Genomic DNA, 22219 nt, shown 5'->3' on the forward strand with positions numbered 1-22219 from the left:
CCTTCTCCTCCTGCCCTCAGTCTTTCCCAGCATCAGGGTCTTCTCAAATGAGTCAGCTCTTCACATCAGGTGGCCAAAGTATTGGAGTTTCAGTTTCAACATCAGTCCTTCCAATGAATGCCCAGGACTGATCTCCTTTAAAATGGACTGGTTGGATCTCCTTGCACCCCAAGGGACTCTCAAGAGTCTTCTCCAACACCACAGTTCAAAAGCATCAATTTTTCGGCGCTCAAGTTTCTTTATAGTCCAACTCTCACATCCATACATGACTACTGGAAAAACCATAGCCTTGACTGGACAGACCTTTGTTGGCAAAGTAATGTCTCTGCTTTTTAATATGCTATAGGTTGGTCATAACTTTTCTTCCAAGGAGTAAGTGTCTTTTAATTTCATGGCTGCAATCACCATCTGAAGTGATTTTGGAGCGCAGAAAAATAAAGTCAGCCACTATTTCCACTGTTTCCCCATCTGTTTCCCATGAAGTGATGGGACCAGGTGCCATGATCTTTGTTTTCTGAATGTTGAGCTTTAAGCCAACTTTTTCACTCTCCTCTTTCACTTTCATCAAGAGGCTCTTTAGTTCTTCACTTTCTGCCGTAAGGGTCTTGTCATTTGCAAACCTGGGGTTATTGATATTTCTCCCAGCAGTCTTGATTCCAGCTTGTGCTTCCTCTAGCCCATCGTTTCTCATGATATACTCTGCATATAAGTTAAATAAGCAGGGTGACAATATACAGCCTTGACATACTCCTTTTCCTACGTGGAACGAGTCTGTTGTTCCATGTCCAGTTCTAACTGTTGCTTCCTGACCTGCGTACAGGTTTCTCAAGAGGTAGGTCAGGTGGTCTGGTATTCCCATCTCTTCCAGAATTTTCCATAGTTACTGTGATCCACACAGTCACAGGCTTTGGCATAGTCAATAAAGCACTGCCCTTCACTGTCTCCCAAAGTTTGCTCTGACTCATGTCCATTAAGTTGGTGATGACATTCAAACATCTCATTCTTTGTCATTCCCTTCTTCTCTTGCCTTCTTTTCCAGCTTCAGGGTCTTTTTCAGTGAGTCAGCGCTTTGCATCAGGTTTCCAAAGTATTGGAGCTTCAGCTTCAGCATTAGTCCTTCTAGTGAATATTCAGGACTGATTTCCTTTAGAATGGACTGATTGGATCTTGCTGTCCAAGGGACTCTCAAGAGTCTTCTCCAACACCACAGTTCAAAAGCATCAATTCTTTGACATTTAGCTTTCTTTGTCAACCAACTCTCGCATCCGTACACGACTACTGGAAAAACCATAGCTTTGACTGTATGGACCTTTGCTGGCAAAGTAATGCCTTTGGTTTTTAATACGCAGTCTAGGTTTGTCATAGCTTTTTTTCCAGGGAGCAAATGTCTTTTAATTTCATGGCTGCAGTCACAATCTGCAGTGATTTTGGAGCCCAGTAAAATAAAATCTGCCAGTTTTCTTTTTTTTCCCCCATCTGTTTGTCATGAAGTGATGGGACTGGATGCGATGATCTTAGTATTTTGAATGTTGACTTTTAAGCCAGCTTTTTCACCCTCCTCTTTCACCTTCATCAAGGCCTCTTGAGCCTTTTTAGTTCCTCTTCACTTTTGCCCTTAGGGTAGTATCATATGCATATCTGAGGTTGTTGCTATTTCTTCTGGAAATCTTGATTCCAGCTTATGATTCTTCCAGCATTTCGTGTGGCGTACTCTGCATATAAGTTAAATAAGCAAGGTGACAATATACAGCATTGTCATAATCCTTTCCCAACTTTGAACCGGTCAGTTGTTCCATGTCTGGTTCTACTGTTGATTCTTGAGCTGTATACAGGTTTCCCAGGAGACAGGTAAGGTGGTCTGATATTCCAGTCTCTAAGAATTTTCCATAGTTTGCTGTGATTCACACAGTCAAAGGCTTTAGCTTAGTCAGTGAAGCAGAATTTTTTTGAAGCTCCCTTGGTTTCTCCATAATCCAACGAATGTTGGCAATTTGATCTCTGGTTCCTCTGCCTCTTTGAAACCTAGTTTGTACATCTCCTTTCATTTAAATTTTTCTCAATTTCTGTCATCCCTGTTGTGTGATTTTCAGAGTAGAGGTCTTAGATTTTTTTGTTTGGATAAGCTTATTGCTAACTGTTTATTAGTTTATTGCTAATAGTTTTTGAAACTATTATAAATGGAATTCACAAAAGTTTCATTTTCCAGTTTTTACTATGTATTATTATACTATCATTTATTATTATTAACTCTGTACCCTCTGATGTTGCTAAAATTGTGTGTTCTGGTAATTATCCTGTAGATTTGGTAGAATGTTTTGCATAAATGATCATGCTACAATACTTAAGATACAGACAGTTTTACCTCTCTTTCCAGTCTCTGTTTTATGTCTTCTCTTCCTACTGCAGCGGCTGGAGGCAGTGAGGATTGTTTCTAGTCTCTGGGGGCCAAGCACCCACGGGCACGGTCCTGTGAGCCTGCTTTGCTCAGGGTCAGTAACCTCAGGCCACGTTGGGGCATAAAGCCGGTGGTGCTCACTCGAGCTCTGTTTGTTATGGGTGAGCAGATGCGGGCAGGGAAGCAGGGGAGGGTGACCAGGGTGGACAGACCCTCCGGGGAGCTGTGCCAGACCTTCTGGGCACCACGTGGACTACAGGCCCGGTTGGCACTGTGCAGGCTTGAGGTGAGGGGAGGAGCTGCTTGCTCCTGTTGCCCTCCCCGGGCTTGGAGTCGCCCTCACCTGGGCTTGGCTGGGTCAGCATGGGTTTCTGCACCGTCCCTCTGTGGCCTGCTTCACCAGAGAGTGGCTCGTGTGTGAGATGCGGTTTCTGGTAGATAGTCTCTCAGATTGGGGAAGTTCTTCCTGTTCTTGGTTTCCTGTAGATCTTTATCCTGAGTGGGCAGTGAATTCTGTCAGATTCTGTGGGCACTTCTTGTGGTGACCGTGGCCTTTCCCTTTGAAGCAGCTGCTGCAGCGACCCGCCAGCACGTGTGCCCGTGTCGTGCTGTCCTTGCACACCTCAGATGTGTCCTGGGGGGACCCCACCTGTTACTGACCTGAGACGCTGATTTGCTGGCTCCTCTGTAGGCAAACAGGTGTCCTGTGTCCTGTGAGGAGCCAGGCCTGCCCTGCTCTCTCTGGTTCCCTGCAGCTTTGGTGCTGGGCCTGCCAGCCAGGAAGGGAGCTACCTGTCCCTTCCCCTGCCTGACCCCCGACACCCCACTCCTCCTGGGTGCTGGGCCTGCCAGGGAAGAGGCACCAGCTTGATGAGCTGAGTAAATTGCCCTGGCAGCATGGAGAGCCCTGGATCGTTGCCTTTAAATCCTGGTGTCCCGACACTGGCCTGGGCCAGGGCTCAAGGACCTGGAGGAGGGTGGTCTTTGTTCCAGAGCCCAGCTCCCTGGAGTGAGGTGCAGGCCCCTGGACTCCGGCAGCCTCCTTACGTCTGGGGTAGGTGTGTCCTGCTGGGGTTGTCTGGCTTGCCCTTGCTGGGCTTCTCTGGGCCTTTGGGGGTAACTGCGAGCTGGGAGGAGCTGCTCCCGCCAGGCTTCCCAAGTAGTCAGTTTCTGGAAATTAGTCTCTTTTGGAGATGCCTGTGGGGTCAGCATGCACCCCTCACGTTTCACACACACCTCTTGCACTCGGGGTGGGCTGTCCTGAGTTGTTCAGCCCCCATTCTCCTGGCCTGCCCTGTGTCTGGTGTCATCACCGCTCCCCTGGACACCGTGCCCACCTCCATCACCTCTCACACCTGCCCTGAGGAGCAGCCGGGCAGCCACAGACCCACATCCCCTTGGGAGGGAGAGGTCCCTTGTCAGGCCCGCCTGGGCCGCTGGCTGTCGCCTCTCTCCTTGCTTCTCCTGGCCCCTTGGCCGCACTGAGTTCACCAACTGCTTGTCAGGAAGGTGCTTCCAGTTCTCTTTTTAGAGGAAATTCAGAGTCTGCAGCTGGTTATTTATAGCCTAGTAAAACTCGCACAGTAGGGAGGCGGGGAGTGTCTCTGTTCTGGTCCAGCCGTCCCAGATCTATCACAGCCTCATTTCCCAGCTTTTTAGAAGCAGAGCTTTTTTTTTTTTTTTTTTTTAAAGGAATCTAATACAGAACAATTAACAAATCGCTTATCACAGATTCAGGCAGTCTCCTGGAGCAAGGCCTGCACACAGACTGGTGAGCTGGCGGGTCCACACACCACACTGTGGAGACAATGTGCTTGAGAGCATGTTTTATTAACAGTTTCAGAATACACACCACTTATAAAATGGAATTCAGCTGTCAAGGCCCTTCTGTGTGTGGTGGCCACAGCCCTGCCGGCCAACAGCGGCCTCACCCAGCAGCTCACCCACACCCTGCCCTCCAGCTGGCACCCCGGACCTGGGCCCTGTCACGCTGTCTCTCTGGCCAGTGCCCCTGCCCTTCCCCACAGCCCCCACATTGTGCAGGAGCACCCTTGAGACCTCCCCTTGCTTTGCACCTGGCCAGTGTTGGGGAGCCTTCACCCTGCCACCGCCTCCCATGGGGACCACTTCTCTTTTCTGGGTGCATCCCCAGGAAGCCGACTGGGGGCAGAGGGGAGGGTACCAGCTGCTCTGACTCTGCAGGCCCCTCTGTCTGCCCACCCCTCCACCCACCCCCTCCTCCAGGCCTCAGGGCCCTGGCCTCCTCAAGGGCATCTCCTCTGCCTGCAGCCTGTCTCCCCAGGCTTGTGATTCCACAGCCGTCTCCAGGGTTAAGGGGAGCAAGTCGCTCGGGCTGCACCCCTCTGCCCCCTCCCACCCTGGATTCCTGGCCAAGCTCTGGCTCTGCAGGCTGGGAGCTGGGACCCGCTGCTGCTGGAGTCCATGGCCAAACACTTGTCCTCCCGGGTCCTCTCTCACTGACCCTGTGTCCCCCTTCCTCAGAGATTGAAGCCATAAGGCTGGCGGAGCAGAAGCGCAAGGCGGAGCGGAGGCGGAGGGCTACGGTGGTGGTGGGCGACCTGCAGCCCCTGAGGGACGCCCTCCCCGAGCTGCTGGAGCTGGAGGCCGGCGGCCGGCGGCCCCCCACCCGACGGTGAGTGTCGTGTCCGCAGGAGAGGCTGAGCAGTGGGGTGGCCAGGCTGGGCACTGACGCTGCAGAGGCCCGTCTTGACTTGGGACACCCTTGTCTCAGGCCCAGCCATGCAGCAGGGGCCCTGGGCCTTCTAAGGAGTGGGTGCCCGGTGGCACGTGGATGGCCTCTCACAGCCACTCAGCTGGGCGCTGTGCCTGGGGGTCCTTCCAGCTCCATTTTCCCACCCGTTGCCCAGCCACTGCCCTTGTCACCCCGGCCCCCTGCCCCGGGCTGGGCCGTCCTCCTGGGGCTTGTCGTGCTCCCTGGAACCCCGTGCTGTGGAAGAGCGTCCTGCTGTGCGCCAGCCAGGTGTGACCGTGGCTCGGCCTCAGGATGAATGGGGAATTGGAGTCCTTCCTGTCCTGTCCTGTTTCCTGGACCTTCATCACTTCCTTTGTCTTTGATTTTGTCTTTTTGAAATAATTCTTTTTCCTGCCAAATACCCCTCTGAGGAGGAAGGATTGGGGTGGCGGGTGAGAGGCTCAGGGCCCCTTGGCTGCAGAGTTAGGTGGTCAGGTCTAGCCAGTCCGGGATGGGAGTGCCCAGAGCGTGGGGTCCAGACGAGGAGTGGCCATCAGAGCTGAAGTTGGTGATGGAGCTGGAGCCCAAAATGCACATTCCATTCCTGGTTCTTGAACAAAAATGTGACCCGGTCAAGCTTCCTCACCCTGCTCGCAGTTTTCTCATCCAAAAAATGTGCTTGGTGCTCCCAGAGGGGAGAGAGCTGCGCAAACACCGGCCTGCAGCCGGAGGAGGACCGTGCGAGGCGGCCGGGGGCGGGGGCGCTCCTGGCCACTGTCATCCCCGCCCCCGGCCGCCTCTTGGCACCAGGAGCTGTCTGCCGAGGCAAGCGTTGTTCTAGAGCAGAGTCTGATGATGGAAGAGTTACGGTGGTGATGCAGAGAGTCACATGGCTCTCCTCGCGTCTGATGTCAGTCTGTGTGTTTGTCACCATCAGGAACCAGCTTCATTCATAAATAATAGGCGGCTAAAAGCTCAGTCTGTTCAGACTCCTCATTTTCCTCGACTGACCTTCTGCTGCCCCAGGGCTCCAGCCAGGCCCCCACGTGACATGCAGCCATCGTGTCCCCTCAGAACTCCTCTGGGCTGTGACAGTCTCTCAGACCTTCCTGTCTTTCACGACCTTGACGGTTTGGAGGAGGAGCCAGGCGTTTTGGAGGACGCCCCTCAGTGAAGACCACAGAGGGGAGGGGCCCTTCTCACCACGACCCGTCCAGGGTGCGTGCCGTCACGTGACCTCCATGGTGGACACTGACCGTGGTCGCCCGGCTCAGGCAAGTCTGGCGGGCGTCTCCACTATGCTGCCACCTCCTCCCACCATCCTCTGGAAGCGGGTCGCTGTGCCCACCCCCACCCGAGGAGGGGCGCTCCCCTCCCCTGAGGATGGGGCAGCTGCAGAGCCACGTGGATCCTCCTGGTTTCCTTCTCTGTCAGTTGTTTGTGTCAGGCTGGCCCCGAGGGTATTTTTTGATTTTATGCTTCGGGTCGTGATCCAGTACGACTGTTCTGTTGCTGAACCGGCTCTGGCGCTGGCCCTCAGGAGTTCCTCGGTTGGCTCCTCTGTCCCCCCCGACACTCCCATCTGCGGGGGCTGTTGTGTTTTGCTTCTGAGTACTTCCCTTCCTCGGGCACAAGATGCTCCAGGCTCATCTAGGCATTTCCTGCTCCTGTCTGAGAGTCAGTGTTCCTCCAGGGAGTCCAGTCCCTTCCGCTGGAAATGGAGTAAGACACCACGATCTGGGCGCCGATGTCTGACCACGGCTGGGGAGTCCTGGCCCCTCTCTGCAGGCTGGGGTCCCCAAGACCACTCTTGGGCTTTGCGATTCCCACAGGGGACTGTCACAGTCACGGTTCATTATGGCGGAAGGATACAGATTAGAGTGAGCCGAGGGAGGAGGGATGTGTGGAGGGTCCAGGATAGTTGCTGCCATGGGCCCCGGGGGGCAGCCCTGCACTCTTGCCCAGGGTGGCAGGGTCCCTGCCATACTCGGCTCTGGGGTGGGCCACGAGGCGGCAGGCTTTGGCCCCGCCACTCCATCCTGTGCCCTCCTTCCATTGGCAGGGTTGGGTGGAGGTGTTGTCAGCCCTGGAGGTCTGCTGGGCTGGGTGTTTGGCCTCTTCCTGCTTCACGAGGCCAGGGCTTCCGGGCCCTGGTGCAGGAATGGTGCAGCTGGCAGTGCCTTCGGGTATGCCCACCCTCTCCCTGCCCCCTTCCCCCCGCCCCCTCCCCCTGGCATCAGAGTTGGGCAGGATGTGTTGTGGGGCAGCTTTGTGCCTGGGAACCCAGACCCCAAGTGCCTTGCCTGGGTCCAGTCACCTGCTGGGATACCCCAGCAGAGGCCCTGGGCTGCCCCAGGTTCGTCCCAAATCTGAGTGGTGTGGGGAGAGCCCAAGGCTCTGAGCGGGCCCAGTGGGCTGTTGGGTGTTCTCCCTGACAGGTGGCACTGCCTAGCACTGACCTGGCCCCCAGGCCCCTGGAGAGCCCGAGGGGCCCAAGACCAGAGCCGGTGGTGCTCTGCCAGTGGGCTGTGCTCACCAGGGAAAAGGGTTGAGTCTGGAGAAAGTGGTTCCCCATGGTCCAAAGGTTGTAGAGGATGAGAGCAGGGGGCCTGACGCAGGGGGGGGCCTGACCCTGGGAGCCGGCGCCTGTCACCAGCTGGGCTTCCTGGACCCTGGGGCTCCAGGGGATCACCCACCGGTGCTATGGATTGAGATGAGAGTCCCATTTGGTTTTGGGCCCTAGTCGCCTTGGGGTGGGTGCCACAAGGGCTTATTCACATCAGAGGGGGAAGGACGGGGTAGCACAAGAGCCCCGAAGCTGGGAGCCCCCTGGGCCCACTTGCATCCCCAGGCACTGAGTGCTAGCCGAAGGGAGCCTGTCAGGACAGCGCTGGCCTGTCTTGCAGTCGGGGAAACAGACCTCTGCTGGAGCAACTTCCCCAGGGCATTCAGCACCCAGAGCCGCAGCCCCCAGTGCTGCAGGGCCAGGGTCCTCTTCCGGCTCCGCGGGTCTCGGGAATGGGCAGCTGCTTCAGTTCTGGCAGGAAGGTCTCTCCACTCAATGTCCCTTCTCAGTGCGCTCGGCCCTGCAGCCAGAGCTAGACCCGGGTGCTGGGTGAGCTGGGGCCCTGGCCTTTGGAGTGGATGAGCAGGACCTGGGCTGGTATCTGGTGTGAATGTCCCTGCCCTGGGCTGCTGGGGTGAGCAAGGGGGGGTCAGTTCCCTGTGCCCCCGCGGCCTTCGGAAATCCACCCTGCCTGCCTTTGTCCACAGTGGAAAACCCCAGCAGGGAGGGGTGTGCCATTCCTGTGAGCAGCCTGCCAGGCCCTGGATGTGTCTTAAGGCTCGGGTGAGGGTCCTGCCTCTCCTTGCCACCCACTGTCACGCTAGGCTGCCCCTGGACCCTGAGGGGTCTCCCAGGGGTGTGCTTGTACCTTGGGGCCCTTGACTATCAGAGCAGGAAGAGGCTGTGGGAGCCCTTCTTACCTGAACTGGACAGGGATGAAGATTCAGGGCATGAGGTCCCCAGGCCTCCTGACTTCCCAGCACGGAGGTGCCACCTCCTGGGTGAGGGCTGTGGCTGGGGGAAGGGAGACCCAGGCTGTCTGGATCGGCAAGGGTGGGGCCTCCAGGGAGCTCGGTGGTGGACACAGAGGGGTCAGTAGTGAAAAGAACAGGGCTACAGTGTCCGGGGGCTGACACTGGGCCAGAAGGGGGCTGTCCTGGAGGTCTGGAGCGGGAAGGAGTCGGCATGAAGTAGCCACAGAGCAGCTGAGACCAGGGAAAAGAGGGAACGTGAATAAGAAATGAGGGCTCCTGGTCTGGAGGTAAGTTAGGTGGTGGTTCAGGACTCACAGGTTTTCTGAGTCCCTGCTCTGCCAGGTCCCTCCTGCCGTGTGGCACCTGTAGCCTTCCAGGCCAGCAGAGAGCCCTGTGTGGACTGTGGCCTCCGGTCAAGACTCGAACGTGGGCCATGCTGACCCCTTTCTTCGTGTCCCCAGCAGGGCAGCCAGCAGGCCCCGGCCCACCGAGCTGAGCCGGATGAGCGCTCAGCAGAGGCTCCAGCTCCTGTGAGTACCGGCCGCCCCCCCCCCCCCCGCCCCCCCGCGCCCCCGCCACACACACACATGCAAAGGACGCCCGGCGTCCTGCCTGCCTCTACATGGCCCATCCAGGGCTTCCCCCACCCGAGTCCTTGGTGTGCTGGGGCTCAGCCTGGGGGGCGTGGATGACTGTCTCCAGGGACCAGGAAGCCCCTTCCCCTGGAGTGCTAAGGACAGCTGCTGGGTCTTGGGGGAGCTGCCCTTGGGACCCGGGTCCCAGGCGTCTTGGGAGTGTGGACACCTGGCCAGTCAGCCAGCCATCCGCTGGGGTCTACGGTCTCCCCGTCAGCAGCACAGGAAGCTGGGGTGTGGTGTAGTCTGACCTTGTCTTTGGTCATGCACCTGTGGAGGGTACAGGCTGGGCTCTCCTCCCTGCCTCGCCATCCCAAGGCCAGGGTCATCCCCACCACAGTGCTATGACGGGCCTGCTGCCCTGAGCTTCCGGACCAGGTCACCTCAGTTTCAGTGGCAGAGGTGTTGTCCCCAGAGGCACTTGAGCAGGTCGCCCCTGTCTCTGCTGGGCTGCAGGGCCAAAGTGTGAGCTGGCCCTGGCACCTTGGGGAGGTGACGTGGCCGGCTGGGCTTAGGGATGGCCACAGAGAGACAGCCCCCCTGTGGACTCGGGGCCCAGGGCCTTCTGCGGGGAGGGTGGGCCCACTGCAGACCCCCAATACCACCTGGCCCGGCGCCCCTGCTCCTGCAAGACCAAGCTGGCGAGGAGCTGCCGTGTGAGGTCTTGTGTGTGCAGTGCGCATTCCCCGCCTTGGCAGCTCCTTATCACAGTCGTGGCGGATGAGGGGCCTGTGCGCCCACAAACAGGCCCCAGGGCAGCCCCTCCCCTCCTACCTGAAGTGCCCCCTCCCGCGGGCCTCAGACCCCCATCCGCCCCCACACCCAGACCCAGCAGGCAGAATCTCATAGCCCCACAGCCTGCCTCACACCCCACCCTGTCCAGCCCTGTGCTGGTGTCCCTCCCTGAAGGGTAGCTGTGCCGAGGCTGGCCCTGCGGTTGCTGGCTGCTCCGCACCCACCCTCCCCACTGACCTCTGCTCTCCATTCTTGCAGCGAGGAGGAACGGATGCGGTTCCAGGAGCTGCTGGCCAGTCCGGCCTATAGAGCCAGCCCTCTGCTGGCCATCGGGCGGCAGTTGGCCGAGCAGATGCAGCTGGAGGGCAGTGGGCAGCCCTGACCCCGCGGGGCGTGTGAGAGCGCCGAGGCCACCCACAAGGAGGCGCCCAGGGCCAGCTTGGCCACTGTCCCCTGGGCTGCCAGCCACTTCCTCCGTGACACGGCTGCTGTGCTTGGCACAGGCGGGAGACAGGCAGTTGACACGGGAGTATTGTGACGACACATTTATTTTTGCAATAAAAACACTGCTGGAAAACCCCAGATGTCCATGCCCACAGGAGGTGGTGTAGCCACGCAGCCAGCCTTCTCCTCGCCTTTCTCTTTCGTCTGGGTTTGTGGGAAGTGACTTGCGCTCATGTATCATATTAAGAGACAAGCCCTCTGGCTTGGTCCTCTAGGGGCTCCAGGCTGACTGCGGCTGGATGCGGCTTGGCCACCTTCTCGTGATGCCCTCTGTCAGGGCCTCTGGCCTCTGCCCTACGCCAGGACCTTCTCCTTGACCTCACCTGTGGGGCTGGGGGGAGGATGGGGAGGTGCGGGGCGAGCCCGACACTGCCGTCCTCTTCGGTGGCCACCCACTGCCCTCCACTGCGGCAGACTCGCTGGCAATGTGGCTGAGAAGCTGCAACCGTCTGGCGATGCCCCCCCGCCCCAAGCAGAGTGCCCTGCCACCCAGACGGTTGGGGGTGGGGCGGGGAAGGAGGGCAGGTGGGAGAGACCCCCTCTCCCTCCCACTTCTTGGGAGCCTGCTGGCTGCCATCTCTGACCTGGAGGGACTTCCCTGCTGCTTACCTGTGTTTTTAATCTTCATAGAATGCACTTGGAATATTTGGTAATAAAGTTAAGTGACAAACAATTGGGTGGTTTTCATGTGCATTTTAAACTCAGTTTGCTTTCGGGCTCTGAAGGGCTGGTGGGCCTGAGCTGGGGTGTCCGCCCTACGGGCCCTTTGAGGGGCTCTGGTCGCGGATGGGGCTCTCCAGCCAGGTGTTATGCAGCCCCCAGTAGTTGGCGGAGGCAGGGGCAGAGTCCCGCAAGCCCCCAGGCATCGGAGAGGGAGTGGGGGCTGGGGGAGGGGAGAGTGGCGCAGTGGAGGAGCCCCCTGAGGGTTGTGGCAGAGTGGCCTGGGCAGTGGTGTCACCCAGCGGAAGGAGCAGCGGCTACTAGCCCGAGGGAGCGAGGGCTCCGAGCAAGACAGATGAGACGCCAGGGCAGAGTCCGTGGCCGTGGGGTGGTGGGTCCCCTAGGAAGACGGACCTCGGTCGACATGACAAGCCGTGGGCGCCTGCTGCTTCCCTGAGGCGGAGAGGGCAGGATGTGAGCAGCAAGGAGAGGGGACTTGAGAGTAGGGGCAGCAGAGCCCTGGGGGATGCTGGTGTCCTGGGTCAGCGTCGCCCGGGCCCCCCAGTGAATGCCTCTGCTGCCGTGTGGGGCAGGGCTCAGGACAGGTGAGGGAGGAGTTGGCCTGGGGATGGGGGGAGGCGGGGTGGAGGGCTGGCTCATGCTGGGGCCTCACCCTCTGATGTGACCCCATGGACTGTAGACCACCAGTCTCCTCTGTCATGGGATTCTCCAGGCAAGAGTACTGGAGTGGGTAGCTATGCCCTCCTTTAGGGGATCTTCCCCAACCAGGGATCGAGCCCAGGTCTCCCGCATTGCAGGCGTTCTTTACCAGCTGAGCCACCAGGGAAGCTTCTGGCTTTGTCCAGATGGTCCCGCATCAGTTCCGGTGTCACCCAGCCTACAGCAAGGCAGCCATGTTTGTGCCTGGCATTGGGTGTATCTGATTTGGGGCCTTGGGTGGACATCCACCAGGCAGGGCCTGTCAGGGAGGGAGCGGTGCACAGACAAGCCGCCTGCAGCCAGATGTGCACGACTCCAGGTGTGCTGCTGCTTGAGCGTTCCTTGCTCACTGATAACGCCGGTGATGCAGCCTGGCTGAGGTCATGGTGTTGAGAGGCTTTCAGGGTTCCCAGGGTCTGGAGCTCTGGGGGCAGGGGTGGTGGCGGGTGGTGAGGGGTTGAAGGGCTTTCACAGCAGCGGCTGCCGCCCTGTCATGTCTCTTCTCAAGATGCTCAAGTGACAGGTTAGAAGGTCGGTTACAGGCATATTCCTGATGTTGGATCATGTTTCTTAAGTCTTCCTTAAGGTTAAGAAATCTTTATTTTTAGATTCTGGGGAGAAAGTCTGATTATTTGTATCTCTGAATCCAAGTGTTCCCTCTGGTGCCACAGAGGCTTCCGGACCGTGGGCCTCCTGCCAGGCCTGAGCCTCATCCCTCCTGTTCCCCTGGTCCCTGGGGCCCAGCTGGGCCCTTCCCTCCAGAGGGAAACTGAGCCTGGAGTTGGCCTCCTTCCAGCTGGCGCTGCCCACCCCATGACCCGACTTAGCCCTTGACCTCGCCTTCAGTTCAGGCCAACACCAGGTGTGTCACAACACAAGGCTTGGAGTACCCCTTGGGAGCAGCCCCCCTGCCCCCAGTGCCCTTCTGCCTTGGGTCTGGTTTCTAGCTCAGCGGTAATTACTCCCACCTCAGCGTCTCCTGGGCTGGGAGCAGAGTAATTACATAATGATGTTTAATTAGAGTACCAGGCCCAAGTCAGCCCTCCGGCTGCAGGGCTCCTACAGGGAACGAGCGGGCCGGCCTCCTGCGGGTGCCTGGGCCTGAGGACCTGGCCTGGATGACCCAGTACCCCCACCTCCCAGAGCTGATGCACCCTCATGCTCCTCGCATCAGCAGGGCCCACCTCCAGCTCCGTCTCATTTGGCCAACCCTTGCAGGCCTAATCTGTGGCCACCCGAGCCACCCCACCAGGTGAAGAGACCCCTCCTCACGAGGATCTCTGTCCAGTGGGGCAGGCCCAGCTGTCCTGTCAGCCTAGTCTGGGGCTGGAGGAGGAGGCAGGGTGGCAGCAGTGAGTGTGAGTGAGGGGGCACCAGCTCTGTGCTTGCGGAACTCACACCCCAGAGCAGACAGAGGCAGAGGCCCCGAGCAGGCCCATCCTGGCTGTGTGTCTGCATGGATGGGGCCTTCCTGACTCTGCATCTGCACGGATGGGGTTCTGGAGGCACTGGGCTGGGTGGCGGTATGCAAGGGTGGTTTGCCCTGGACCTGGGATTACCTCAGAGCAGGCTGGGGACACTGTCCTGCTGAGGCCCAGGATGAGGGATGCTTTGCTCATCTGCTAGTCCCTACCACAGGCTGCTAGTAACAGAGAACACAAGTCACTGTGGCTGATGATGTTTAAAATGGGAAGGGTTGGCCCCTCGTACGATGAGGGTCTGGAAGCAGGCAGTCCAAGTCTTCAGGGTGTCGTCAGCAGCCCAAGTGACACCGTCCTCTACTCACCCTGGTGCTAATGAAGCTGCCAGTGCCCCAGCCATCATGTCACACTCCAGGCGGGAAAGGGGGAGAGGCAGAGGGCAAACAGCAAGAGGAATGGGGAAACCTGCTCTACTCCCATTTTAAGGTCTCCTCAGAGGCCCACCAGGGATGTCCCCTCTCAGCTCGCTGACCAGGACTGGGTTATGTGCCCTCCCCCAGACTCCAGGGGGGCTGGACAGGCAGGGACAGCCTCTGCTGTGTAGAGCAAGGCTCTTGCAGCTATGTAGGGGAGGTGAGTTCAGATTTGGACACCAGACAGGTCTGGGACACTCTGCTCTGGGCCTGCAGAGACCTCAGCTATGGCTGGGCCATATCCTGGGGAGGAGCTGGGCATGGCCCTGTCCTTGCCCCGGCCCCACTCAGGTGGCCCAGCTGTCTTCCCGAAGGCCCATCCACCCTCGACCTGTGGCCCAGGGCTCTGCTCACCCGTAGGCCCTCCGGGGCCTGGTCACTGTAACAGTGCCCCTGGGTTTCCTGCCTGGCCACAGGAGAGTCTGCCTGCTGGGCTGGTCTCCTGAGCCCCTGCCAGGCCACCTTCTTCGTGGAGCCCGCCTGTAGCCCCTTGGGTGGACCCATCCTCCTTCCCTCCCCAGCTGCCCTCTTCCTGTCCCCTGGGTGGACCCCAGGGCTCCTTTCCCAGAGTCAGGTCAGGCTGACCTGCTGTCCTCTTTGGGGGCCCCCTGCCCTGGGTCCCAGGCTCTTCCAGGAGAAGCTTACAAACTTGACCCGGTGGATTCCTGTCCACCCTTAGCTCTTATTGCCTGAGGCCACACGTCTGAGTGTCATCAAGCATCCCTGGGTCCCACCCCAGGGTCTCGTGTGTGTCCTGTTGGAGTCACTTCACTGAATTCTGAGGTCACCAGGACACCTCCTCCCTCTGACTGCGTTGACTGGACACAGCCAGCTTCCCCTGCCTCCACCGAGGCTTAGGAGTTGCTTCTTAAATATTTAATGTTGTTAAATATTTAATGTAATGATATGTTAACATTCAGTTACATTGTAAGGATCTGGACTGCAGTCAGGGTGGGTGGGCTTGCTCCTGTTCTGGTGGAGGACGTGTTTAAAAGCCGCACCTGTGTTGTAACTACGGCTGAGGCTTGAGTTTAGAAGCAGACGCTGTAGGCACAAGGCAGATGTTTGCTCTTGCCCTCGCTGCGCGCAAACAGGAAGGAAGCCCCCTGTTCCTAACTCTCAAGCGCTTCTGGAGATGCTGAGTTTTATTGAATTCCTTCTTGGCTCCTGCTCAAAGTCATGTGTTTTTGTTATTACTTTTCCTGCTGGGGGGTGGATGGTGCGATTAGTTTTCCACGTGCCACATGGCTTTGCATTCCTGGGATCACAGCTTGTGTTCACTCTGTTCACACGTGACCTGCACCCTTTCCTGGCTCCTTCCTGAAGCCAAGAGGTGGGGCACTGCTTCTGAACCAAGAGACTTTCAGGAAGCTTTCCACAGTGTCCACAAGCTTCCTCTTGCTGGACTGGGGAGGGAGTGTTTCCTCTAGTCCTTGTCCCACCCTGACCCCAAGGCTGACACCCTGCTCCCTACAGAGGGAGGGGCTGGGCTTCAGCCCCTTCTGCTGCGGGCACCCCAGAAGTCCCAGGCGGGGCTTTGTCCTGGTCTGGCCCCCACCCTGAATTCCCCCTGGGGTGGGATCCTGCGCAGCCACCTTGGCCCACCCCTCGGATGTCCTGTTGTCTGGCTGATGTCCTGGTCCCATCATCTCAGAAGGAGCAGATGGCTTTGCCAGGACCACCACCTGCTCTGGGGTCCCACAGGGTCCCTAACCAGGGCCCTCCCCTCCTGCTTGGCCTCTGGAGCCTGCTTGTGTCCCTTGTCATCCAGTGACAAAAACCTGTTTCGCAAGGAACATTTCCAGTGACAAAACCTGTTTCGCAAGGAACATTTCCAAGTCCAGTGAACAGTGGGCACCAGTGCCCTGGCCACATCAGGACAGACATGACTAGTCGATCACCAACACTCCCAGCACGATGGAACCTCAAAACTCGCCTCTGTGGGTGGTCTAGAAGCAGCTCCTCATGACTGGGCTGCAGGTAGGGCGCCCACCCCTTTGTCCTTGTCTCTGTGGTGGAGACCCCCTGTATTCCGTCCCGAGGCTGTGCACTGAGCCCCCTCCTCCCCTGACTCAAGGTGGGCCTGTGTCCTCCGCTCCCTGGGGTTGGGACAGCCCCAGACTTGATCTGGACATGACAGTGAGTGCACGTAACACACAGCACTGTGGGGGCAGCTTCCAGAGTCGGGGTGACCCTGCATGCCATGCGCTGAGCGGTATGGTCATCCCCAGTGCTGCAGATGGTGGCCTGTCCCCTAGCCTAGTCCTGTGTGAGGGTGGCTGGCTCACAGTGGCCTTGCTGTGCCAGCCAGGGTCCAGCCTGACTATGAGGCTGCTGACCTTGGGAGTGTTTGTCACCGCAGCAGAACCTAGCATTGTGTGACAGATACGCCTCCTCCTGGTTCCCACCGGGGAGACCTAGGAGAAGACACAGGTCATTGCTGAGAGCAGGGCAGGGCACCACCAGCAGGGTGGCCAGGAATATTGGGAAATAAGAATTTTCTGCAAGAAAGAAATAGCAGATCAGATGTGCTTCCAGGAAACAGAGGCTCTCTTGGGGGCTTTCATGCTGACGTGGTCTGGCTGCTCCTGTCTGTCCCTGCTGGAGGCAGCACCTGGGGCGTGGGAAACGTACACCAGGCCAGTAGAAGAGACTCGGTAAGCTCTGAGTTCTCTGACACGCACGGTGGAACCAAAATTAACCTGAGTCGCGCTCAGCTCGTGTGTGTGTGCTAGGTCGTGTCCGACTCTTTGTGACTCCCTGGACTGTAGCCTACCAGGCTCCTCTGCCCATGGAATTCTCTAGGTGAAAAGAGTGGGTAACCATTTCCTTCTCAAGGGGCTCTTCTGGACCCAGAGATCGAACACGTATCTCCTGCATTGCAGGCAGATTCTTTACCGCTGAGACACCTGGGAAGCCCTAGAGCCACACTCAGACAGCATGCAAAAAGAACAGATGTTCGGAGAGCCTTGAGCCCCAGGGAGAGCCATGGGGCATGACGGAGGCCTGGAAAAGACGAGCGCAGAGGACACTCCCCAGGGAAGCTTCTAGAAGGCAGCCAGAAATGCACTCAGAGGAGAACTTATCACTGTAAGTGTTTTCATTATACACAAGAGAGAATAAAAAATACATGAACTAAGCTTTCAATTCCAGACTGGAGGGAAGAAAAATAAGACAGCCCGAAGCCCAAGGAAGCAGCAGAAATATGTGAAAAAAGGGGAAAGTGGCTGGTTTGGCAAGGAGAAAAACCATAGAATTGATATGCCTGAGACCTTGAACGTCCTCGGGGAGCTGCTGTGGAGGCCTCTGGTGAGCCGGGTGTCTCCCCTGGGCGACTGTCAGGGGAGGGGCGCCCCCCGCTCGCTCCCCCGGGACCTCCACGCTGCCAGGAGCTCCATACTGTGCCCTCCAAGCGCTGGTGGGGGCTTTGGTTCTTGGCTCATCCTGCCATTTCCACCAAGGAGAAAGATTGGACCGCGGTGCTGGGAGCTGGGCCCCCAGGACGGAGCAGGGGTCATTGGCCGCCCAGGGATTGGTTGTTTCCCATGGCCGAGTGATAGCCCAGTGGTTTGGGAAGAGAGCCAGGGCTCCGATGGCCAGGCGTCTGGAGGCCTGAGGAGCCACGGGGGCCAGGAAGAGCCACGGGGGCCAGGAAGAACCACGGCACCTCGTCCAGGGCCAGCCGAACTGGGGGCCTGAACCCACGGCTAGTGCCCAAAGGCTCCACACCAGGATGAGTCCCGGCCGCCCTGCCCATCCTGGCCGGGACAGCTGTCTACAGATATTAGGTGTCCAGGGACCTTGGGAGTCCATGGTCACATAGCAGGCCCTCAATACAGGGCCCCCGCCCTGAAGGAAACCAGGCACTGTCCTCCCACCTGCGCCCCAGAACCAAGCTCGGCTGGCTGAGCCCCCCTGGAGGAAGCAGGGGCCTCTCTGGAGCCCGTGGGGGGAGCATCGGGGGCGGGGCCTTGGCTGGGGACCCTCGTCCCTGCTGTGGCTCCTCTCCCTCTGCCCCTTGGCGTCGGCCTGGCTCCGGGGCCGCGAGCAGAGACACACAGCTGCTCGGAGCAAAGGGAAAGTTGTTTGTACGAAGCTGAACAAGACTGTCATATATTAAAGGCAGCTGTAAAACAGGACTTAGCCTTGTAATAATATTTTAGTTTTATTTGCACTATGTGCATCCTGAAAAATGTGAGTGTGACCTCAGTACAGGGGTGGTCACACTCCGAGCCCTGGAGTGTTTCTGCTGCCGGTCAAGACTCCGGGGCCCCCAGTTCCAGGGGCCACTACAGGGCCCTCATGGATAGTGGCCTCAAAGGGGTGAAATACAGCCAGGCATCCTCCATGGCTCCCCTCTGGAACCGCGGCCCATGGGAGTTAACACAGGTGGCATCAGGGTGTTCCCCGTCCCCAGCTCTGGACCAAGGGTCGTCATGTGCTGTCTTCCTGGATTCCTTCTGGACCCAAGATGTAAATGCCACTGTTGTCCTGGGTCACACACGAGGACGCCAAGGCTCAGGGAGGCCGGGCCCCTCTTCCACCGAGGGGAGCCTGAGGCCCGGGTCCCCAGCTCACAAGAGCCTGCTGGCACGGCCCCCACGGCGCTGCGGCCTTGGGACAGACAGTCACGCAGCCCTGTCGACACTTGGGCTCTGGGAGGCTGTGCGGTCCCCGCACAATGGGAGGAGACAGGCAGCTGTGGGCAGGGGCACCACGAGGCTTCGGCCAATTCATGTCCTGGAAACGGACCCTCGGGCCTCCAACCTTCAGGCGGAGCAGCCAGAAACCAGGGAGAGCAGGCGAGCAGCCGTGTGAAGCTGCTGCTTTTGGGGCAATTTGTGAGGAGGGGACAGATAGCTCATACCCCAGAGTCCTGGACACCTGAGTGAGGGGCGGCTTGGGCAGCCAGAGCCCAGCAGGCTGCCCCAGCCCTGTCCCACCACAGCCAACCCTCAGCCCCCCAAGGCGGAGGCCGACCTTGACCTTCCCTGGAGCTGGCTGCCCTGCAGCCCCGAGCTCCCCAGCCCGGCCAGGCCCCAGCCAGTGTGTCCATGCAGGACCTGGCTCTTGTTCAGCACAAGCCCCTCGACCCCTGGCCAGCCCCACCCCCGTCTCCTCCTTCCTCTCCCCAAGCCCACCCCAGGGCCTGGCCGTTCAGGGTGTCCTCACTCATGGCCCTAGGCCCCTTGCTTGCCAATGTCTCCTGGGACTTCATCCTGGCCTCACTCGTCACCCTCCCCCACCCCCAACTGCCCTTCCCGGTGCCTCTCCTGGGACCAAGGGGTTTCCCTGGATCCCAGCCCTGCTCAGAGGCACCAGAACCCAGGCAGGCTCTATGCATCCCTCCCCTCCTCCTCTCCTGACTCCCACACCTGCCCAGGCCCCACGCCTGTCCTAGCATCCACAGCTGCCCCCTCCCCACACCTGCCCCTGCACCTGCCCCCTCCCCACACCTGCCCACTCCCTACACATATCTCCTCCCCACACTTGCCCCCTCCCCAGACCTGGCCCTGCACCTGCTCCCTCCCCAGCACCTGCCCCCTCCCCTGCACCTGCTCCCTCCCCACACCTGCCCCCTACCCACACCTGCCCCCTACCCACACCTGCCCCCTCCCCTGCACCTGTCCCATCCCCACACCTGCTCCATCCCCACACCTGCCCCCTCCCCACAACTTCCCCATCCCCACACCTGCCCCTGCACCTGCCCCCTCCCCACATCTGCCCCCTTCCCACGCCTGTCCCCTCCCCACACTTGCCGCCTCCCCACACCTGTTCCATCCCCATACCATGCCCCATCCCTGCACCTGTCACCTCCCCACACCTGCCCCCTCTCCACACCTGTCCTCTCCCCAGTGGGCATGTCAAGCTACCATTCAGGTTAGGCACCATGGGACACCGTGGGGATGACGGAACCCCAGGTGCAGTGGAGTGAACCAGGCAGCCCCTGCTGGCCGTGTACTGTGAAGAGGTGTGAGGTGCCATGTGGTCATGAGCACTGGACTCTGCCCATGGTGATGCCTCCAGAGGACCCTGGGGCTGGGACGAGTTTTTTCCACCCTTAGATGAGTCCTGGAGATTCCAAGACTCTGGAGGGAGTCTTGGCCACCAGTGACTGACCCAGGGGAAACCGGGGCCCTCCTTGAGGGTCCCCATCTGTTCAAGCACAGGGACCAGGTCTCTGCCTGTGTCCCCAGGGCTGTGGGCTATAGGTGGGATGGCTCAGAACATCTGGGGAGGGGAAGAGGGGTGACTGGGGGGTGGCTGTCAAGCACAAGAGGCTGGGTGTTTGGTCAGTGATTCTGCATTCCTGCATGCTATAAACAGAATTCCCACTTGACTTTTGTTTATGAGACTTTATTAATGATTTACATTTCTGCTCAATTGTTTATTAGGTGTTAAGTTGATATTCCTACAACTGCGCCCTGCTGCTGAGACTGGGGCCTCTGAGTGTGTGCACGAGTGCGTATGTATACTTGTATGTGTGTGTCCAAACGTGTGCACAGTGCATTCACATGCGTGCGGGCTCAGACATGTGCCCCTTGCACATGTGTGGTTACGCATGTTTGTGTGTGCTTGCTCTTGAACTCCTGGGTCCTGGTGTCTGTTTGCTTGAAGGGTGATGACCTACAGAGGGAGATTCTGCAGCCAATTGATGCCTGGGGAGCCATGCTCTGAGGGAGGGTCCCCCTGGCTCTGCCATTTCCCCGTTTAGAGCCGCTCCCGCCATCTGCCTCGAGGGACCCACGTGAGCCGCTGCCTTTGACTGGCAGGTCCAGACAGAGCCTGTTTAATCAGATGGTGTTTCCAGGAACAAATAACAAACACACTTTCTGGAAGCAGCAGGAATAGCCTGTCTCCCTGGAGAGGAAGGAAAACAAGAAGCTGCTGGGGGCCACAGCCGGGACAGCTGGAGCCGCCGGGGCCTGAGCTCCAGCCGGCCTGTGGGAGGCTCCTCTGCATGTGCAAAGGCCCTGAGCACGGCAGCCTGCAGCCTGAGTCTGGGGGCCCAACCCCAGCCAGAGCAGGCAGGGTGAATGGGTGGGGTGGAGTGTGGCTGGGGCCAGCACTGGGCTGGAGGAAGGAAGAGCAGGGGCCCAAGACTTCGTGTGCTGCTTCTGTGACCTGGGGCCTCTGGGTGGGGCTGACGCATGTGCGTCGCGGGGGCTCTGCGGGCTCTGGTCGGGGGCAGAGCTGCCCCTGCAGGGCTGGCTTCAGGTACCCGCTCCCCAGGCAAGCTCCTTGGAGGCGCCTTGCTTCCAACATCCCTCCAAGCCCAGCCATGGTGTGGGGGAGGGGACCTTGCCCTCAGAGGTAGGTCTGTGGCTTCTCCCCACCCCACCCCTGACCCCCTCACAGGGAGGAGGACAATGTCCTCAGGCAGCAGGGGCTCCTGACCCAAGTCCTGCAGGATTCATGTAGAACTTTCTTTAGAAAGCCGCAGATTTCCTTCTAAATCTCAGTCCTGCTGAGAGTCAAGAGGAGGCTGTGCCCACGCAGCCCTCTCTGCTTCTTGGAATTTGACCTGTTCCATTGTGCACCCGGGCCACCTCACTCAGCTCCAAGCCATCTGCTGAGGCCACAGCCTTCAGCAGGTTGAAGCAGCCAGGGGGTGGAGGGCTCCCATGGGTGGGCTCAGGGGGCACCGTCCACTCTGCCCACCAGACAGAAATGGGAGGGGTGAGCAAGGGTCTGCAAACAGTGAAGTGCTCTGCACACACTGTGCTCCAAGGGCCAGGTGGCTCAGTGGGGGGCAGGGGGTGGGTAGTGGCTCCTGGTTGGGGAGGGTGGGGCAGGGACTGCCGTGTCCAGCGGCCTTCTTATGGTGTGGTGCCTGGTGGCCAATACTCATGGTGAAGGAGGAGATTTGGGGCCCTGGAGTCTGTCCGAGGCCGTGGCTCCCAGCTGTGTGCAGGCTGCCTTGGGCCTGAGGTATGGGTTCCCTGGGGCTAGGTGGAAACAGAAATCCAGATCTGAGCCCTCTTCCGGGTGATTCTCATGTGCGTTGGGTGCGAGACCCGTTGGCCAGCATGCAAGTCAGGGAGAGCATCCTCTGGTGGTGCTCCTGGGGAGGCCGGGCTGTGGGCCCCAGGGGTGCAGGGAGGCCAGGAGCCGCTGGGCGGTTGGAGGCCAAGCCTCCCAGCCTCTAACTCGGATGGGTTGGGGTGAGTTCTCCTCGCCGTCCCTGTGTGACCTGGAGGAGCTCGGGATCTCTCTGTGGTGGGGGCATCATCACAGGCCTGGCGCTGGGCGCCTCTGGGAGAAACACCTTTTATTTTTAGTCTGGGTTTTCAGCTTTGCAGGCAGCTGAGGACTTGGTGATGCTGGATCTCGCCTCTGAGCTAGGAACTAGGGTGTCAGCCCTGCACGCTTCCCTCCCGCCTAGAATCATTGGTCCCCGAGGACACACTGGTGTGGGGGAA

At 59.0% G+C, this 22219-nt stretch overlaps 1 protein-coding gene across 2 annotated transcripts in view; it reads left to right on the plus strand.

The window, feature by feature from the left end:
• Window positions 1-11195, plus strand: part of SLX9 (SLX9 ribosome biogenesis factor) — a 30437-nt gene extending 19242 nt beyond the window's left edge. The window contains exons 7-9 of one of the 2 annotated variants that reach the window (XM_069582123.1): window positions 4898-5048; window positions 9110-9178; window positions 10277-11195. In XM_069582123.1, coding sequence (XP_069438224.1) covers window positions 4898-5048; window positions 9110-9178; window positions 10277-10400 — 344 coding nt within the window. In that variant the 3' untranslated portion in view covers window positions 10401-11195. The remainder of the gene's footprint in view (window positions 1-4897; window positions 5049-9109; window positions 9179-10276) is intronic. The other variant, XM_069582132.1, reaches the window with a different exon arrangement.
• The last annotated feature ends 11024 nt before the right edge of the window (window positions 11196-22219 follow it).

Source organism: Ovis canadensis, chromosome 1 (assembly GCF_042477335.2).
Source record: "Ovis canadensis isolate MfBH-ARS-UI-01 breed Bighorn chromosome 1, ARS-UI_OviCan_v2, whole genome shotgun sequence".
In the NCBI taxonomy this organism is placed as follows: Eukaryota; Metazoa; Chordata; class Mammalia; order Artiodactyla; family Bovidae; genus Ovis; species Ovis canadensis.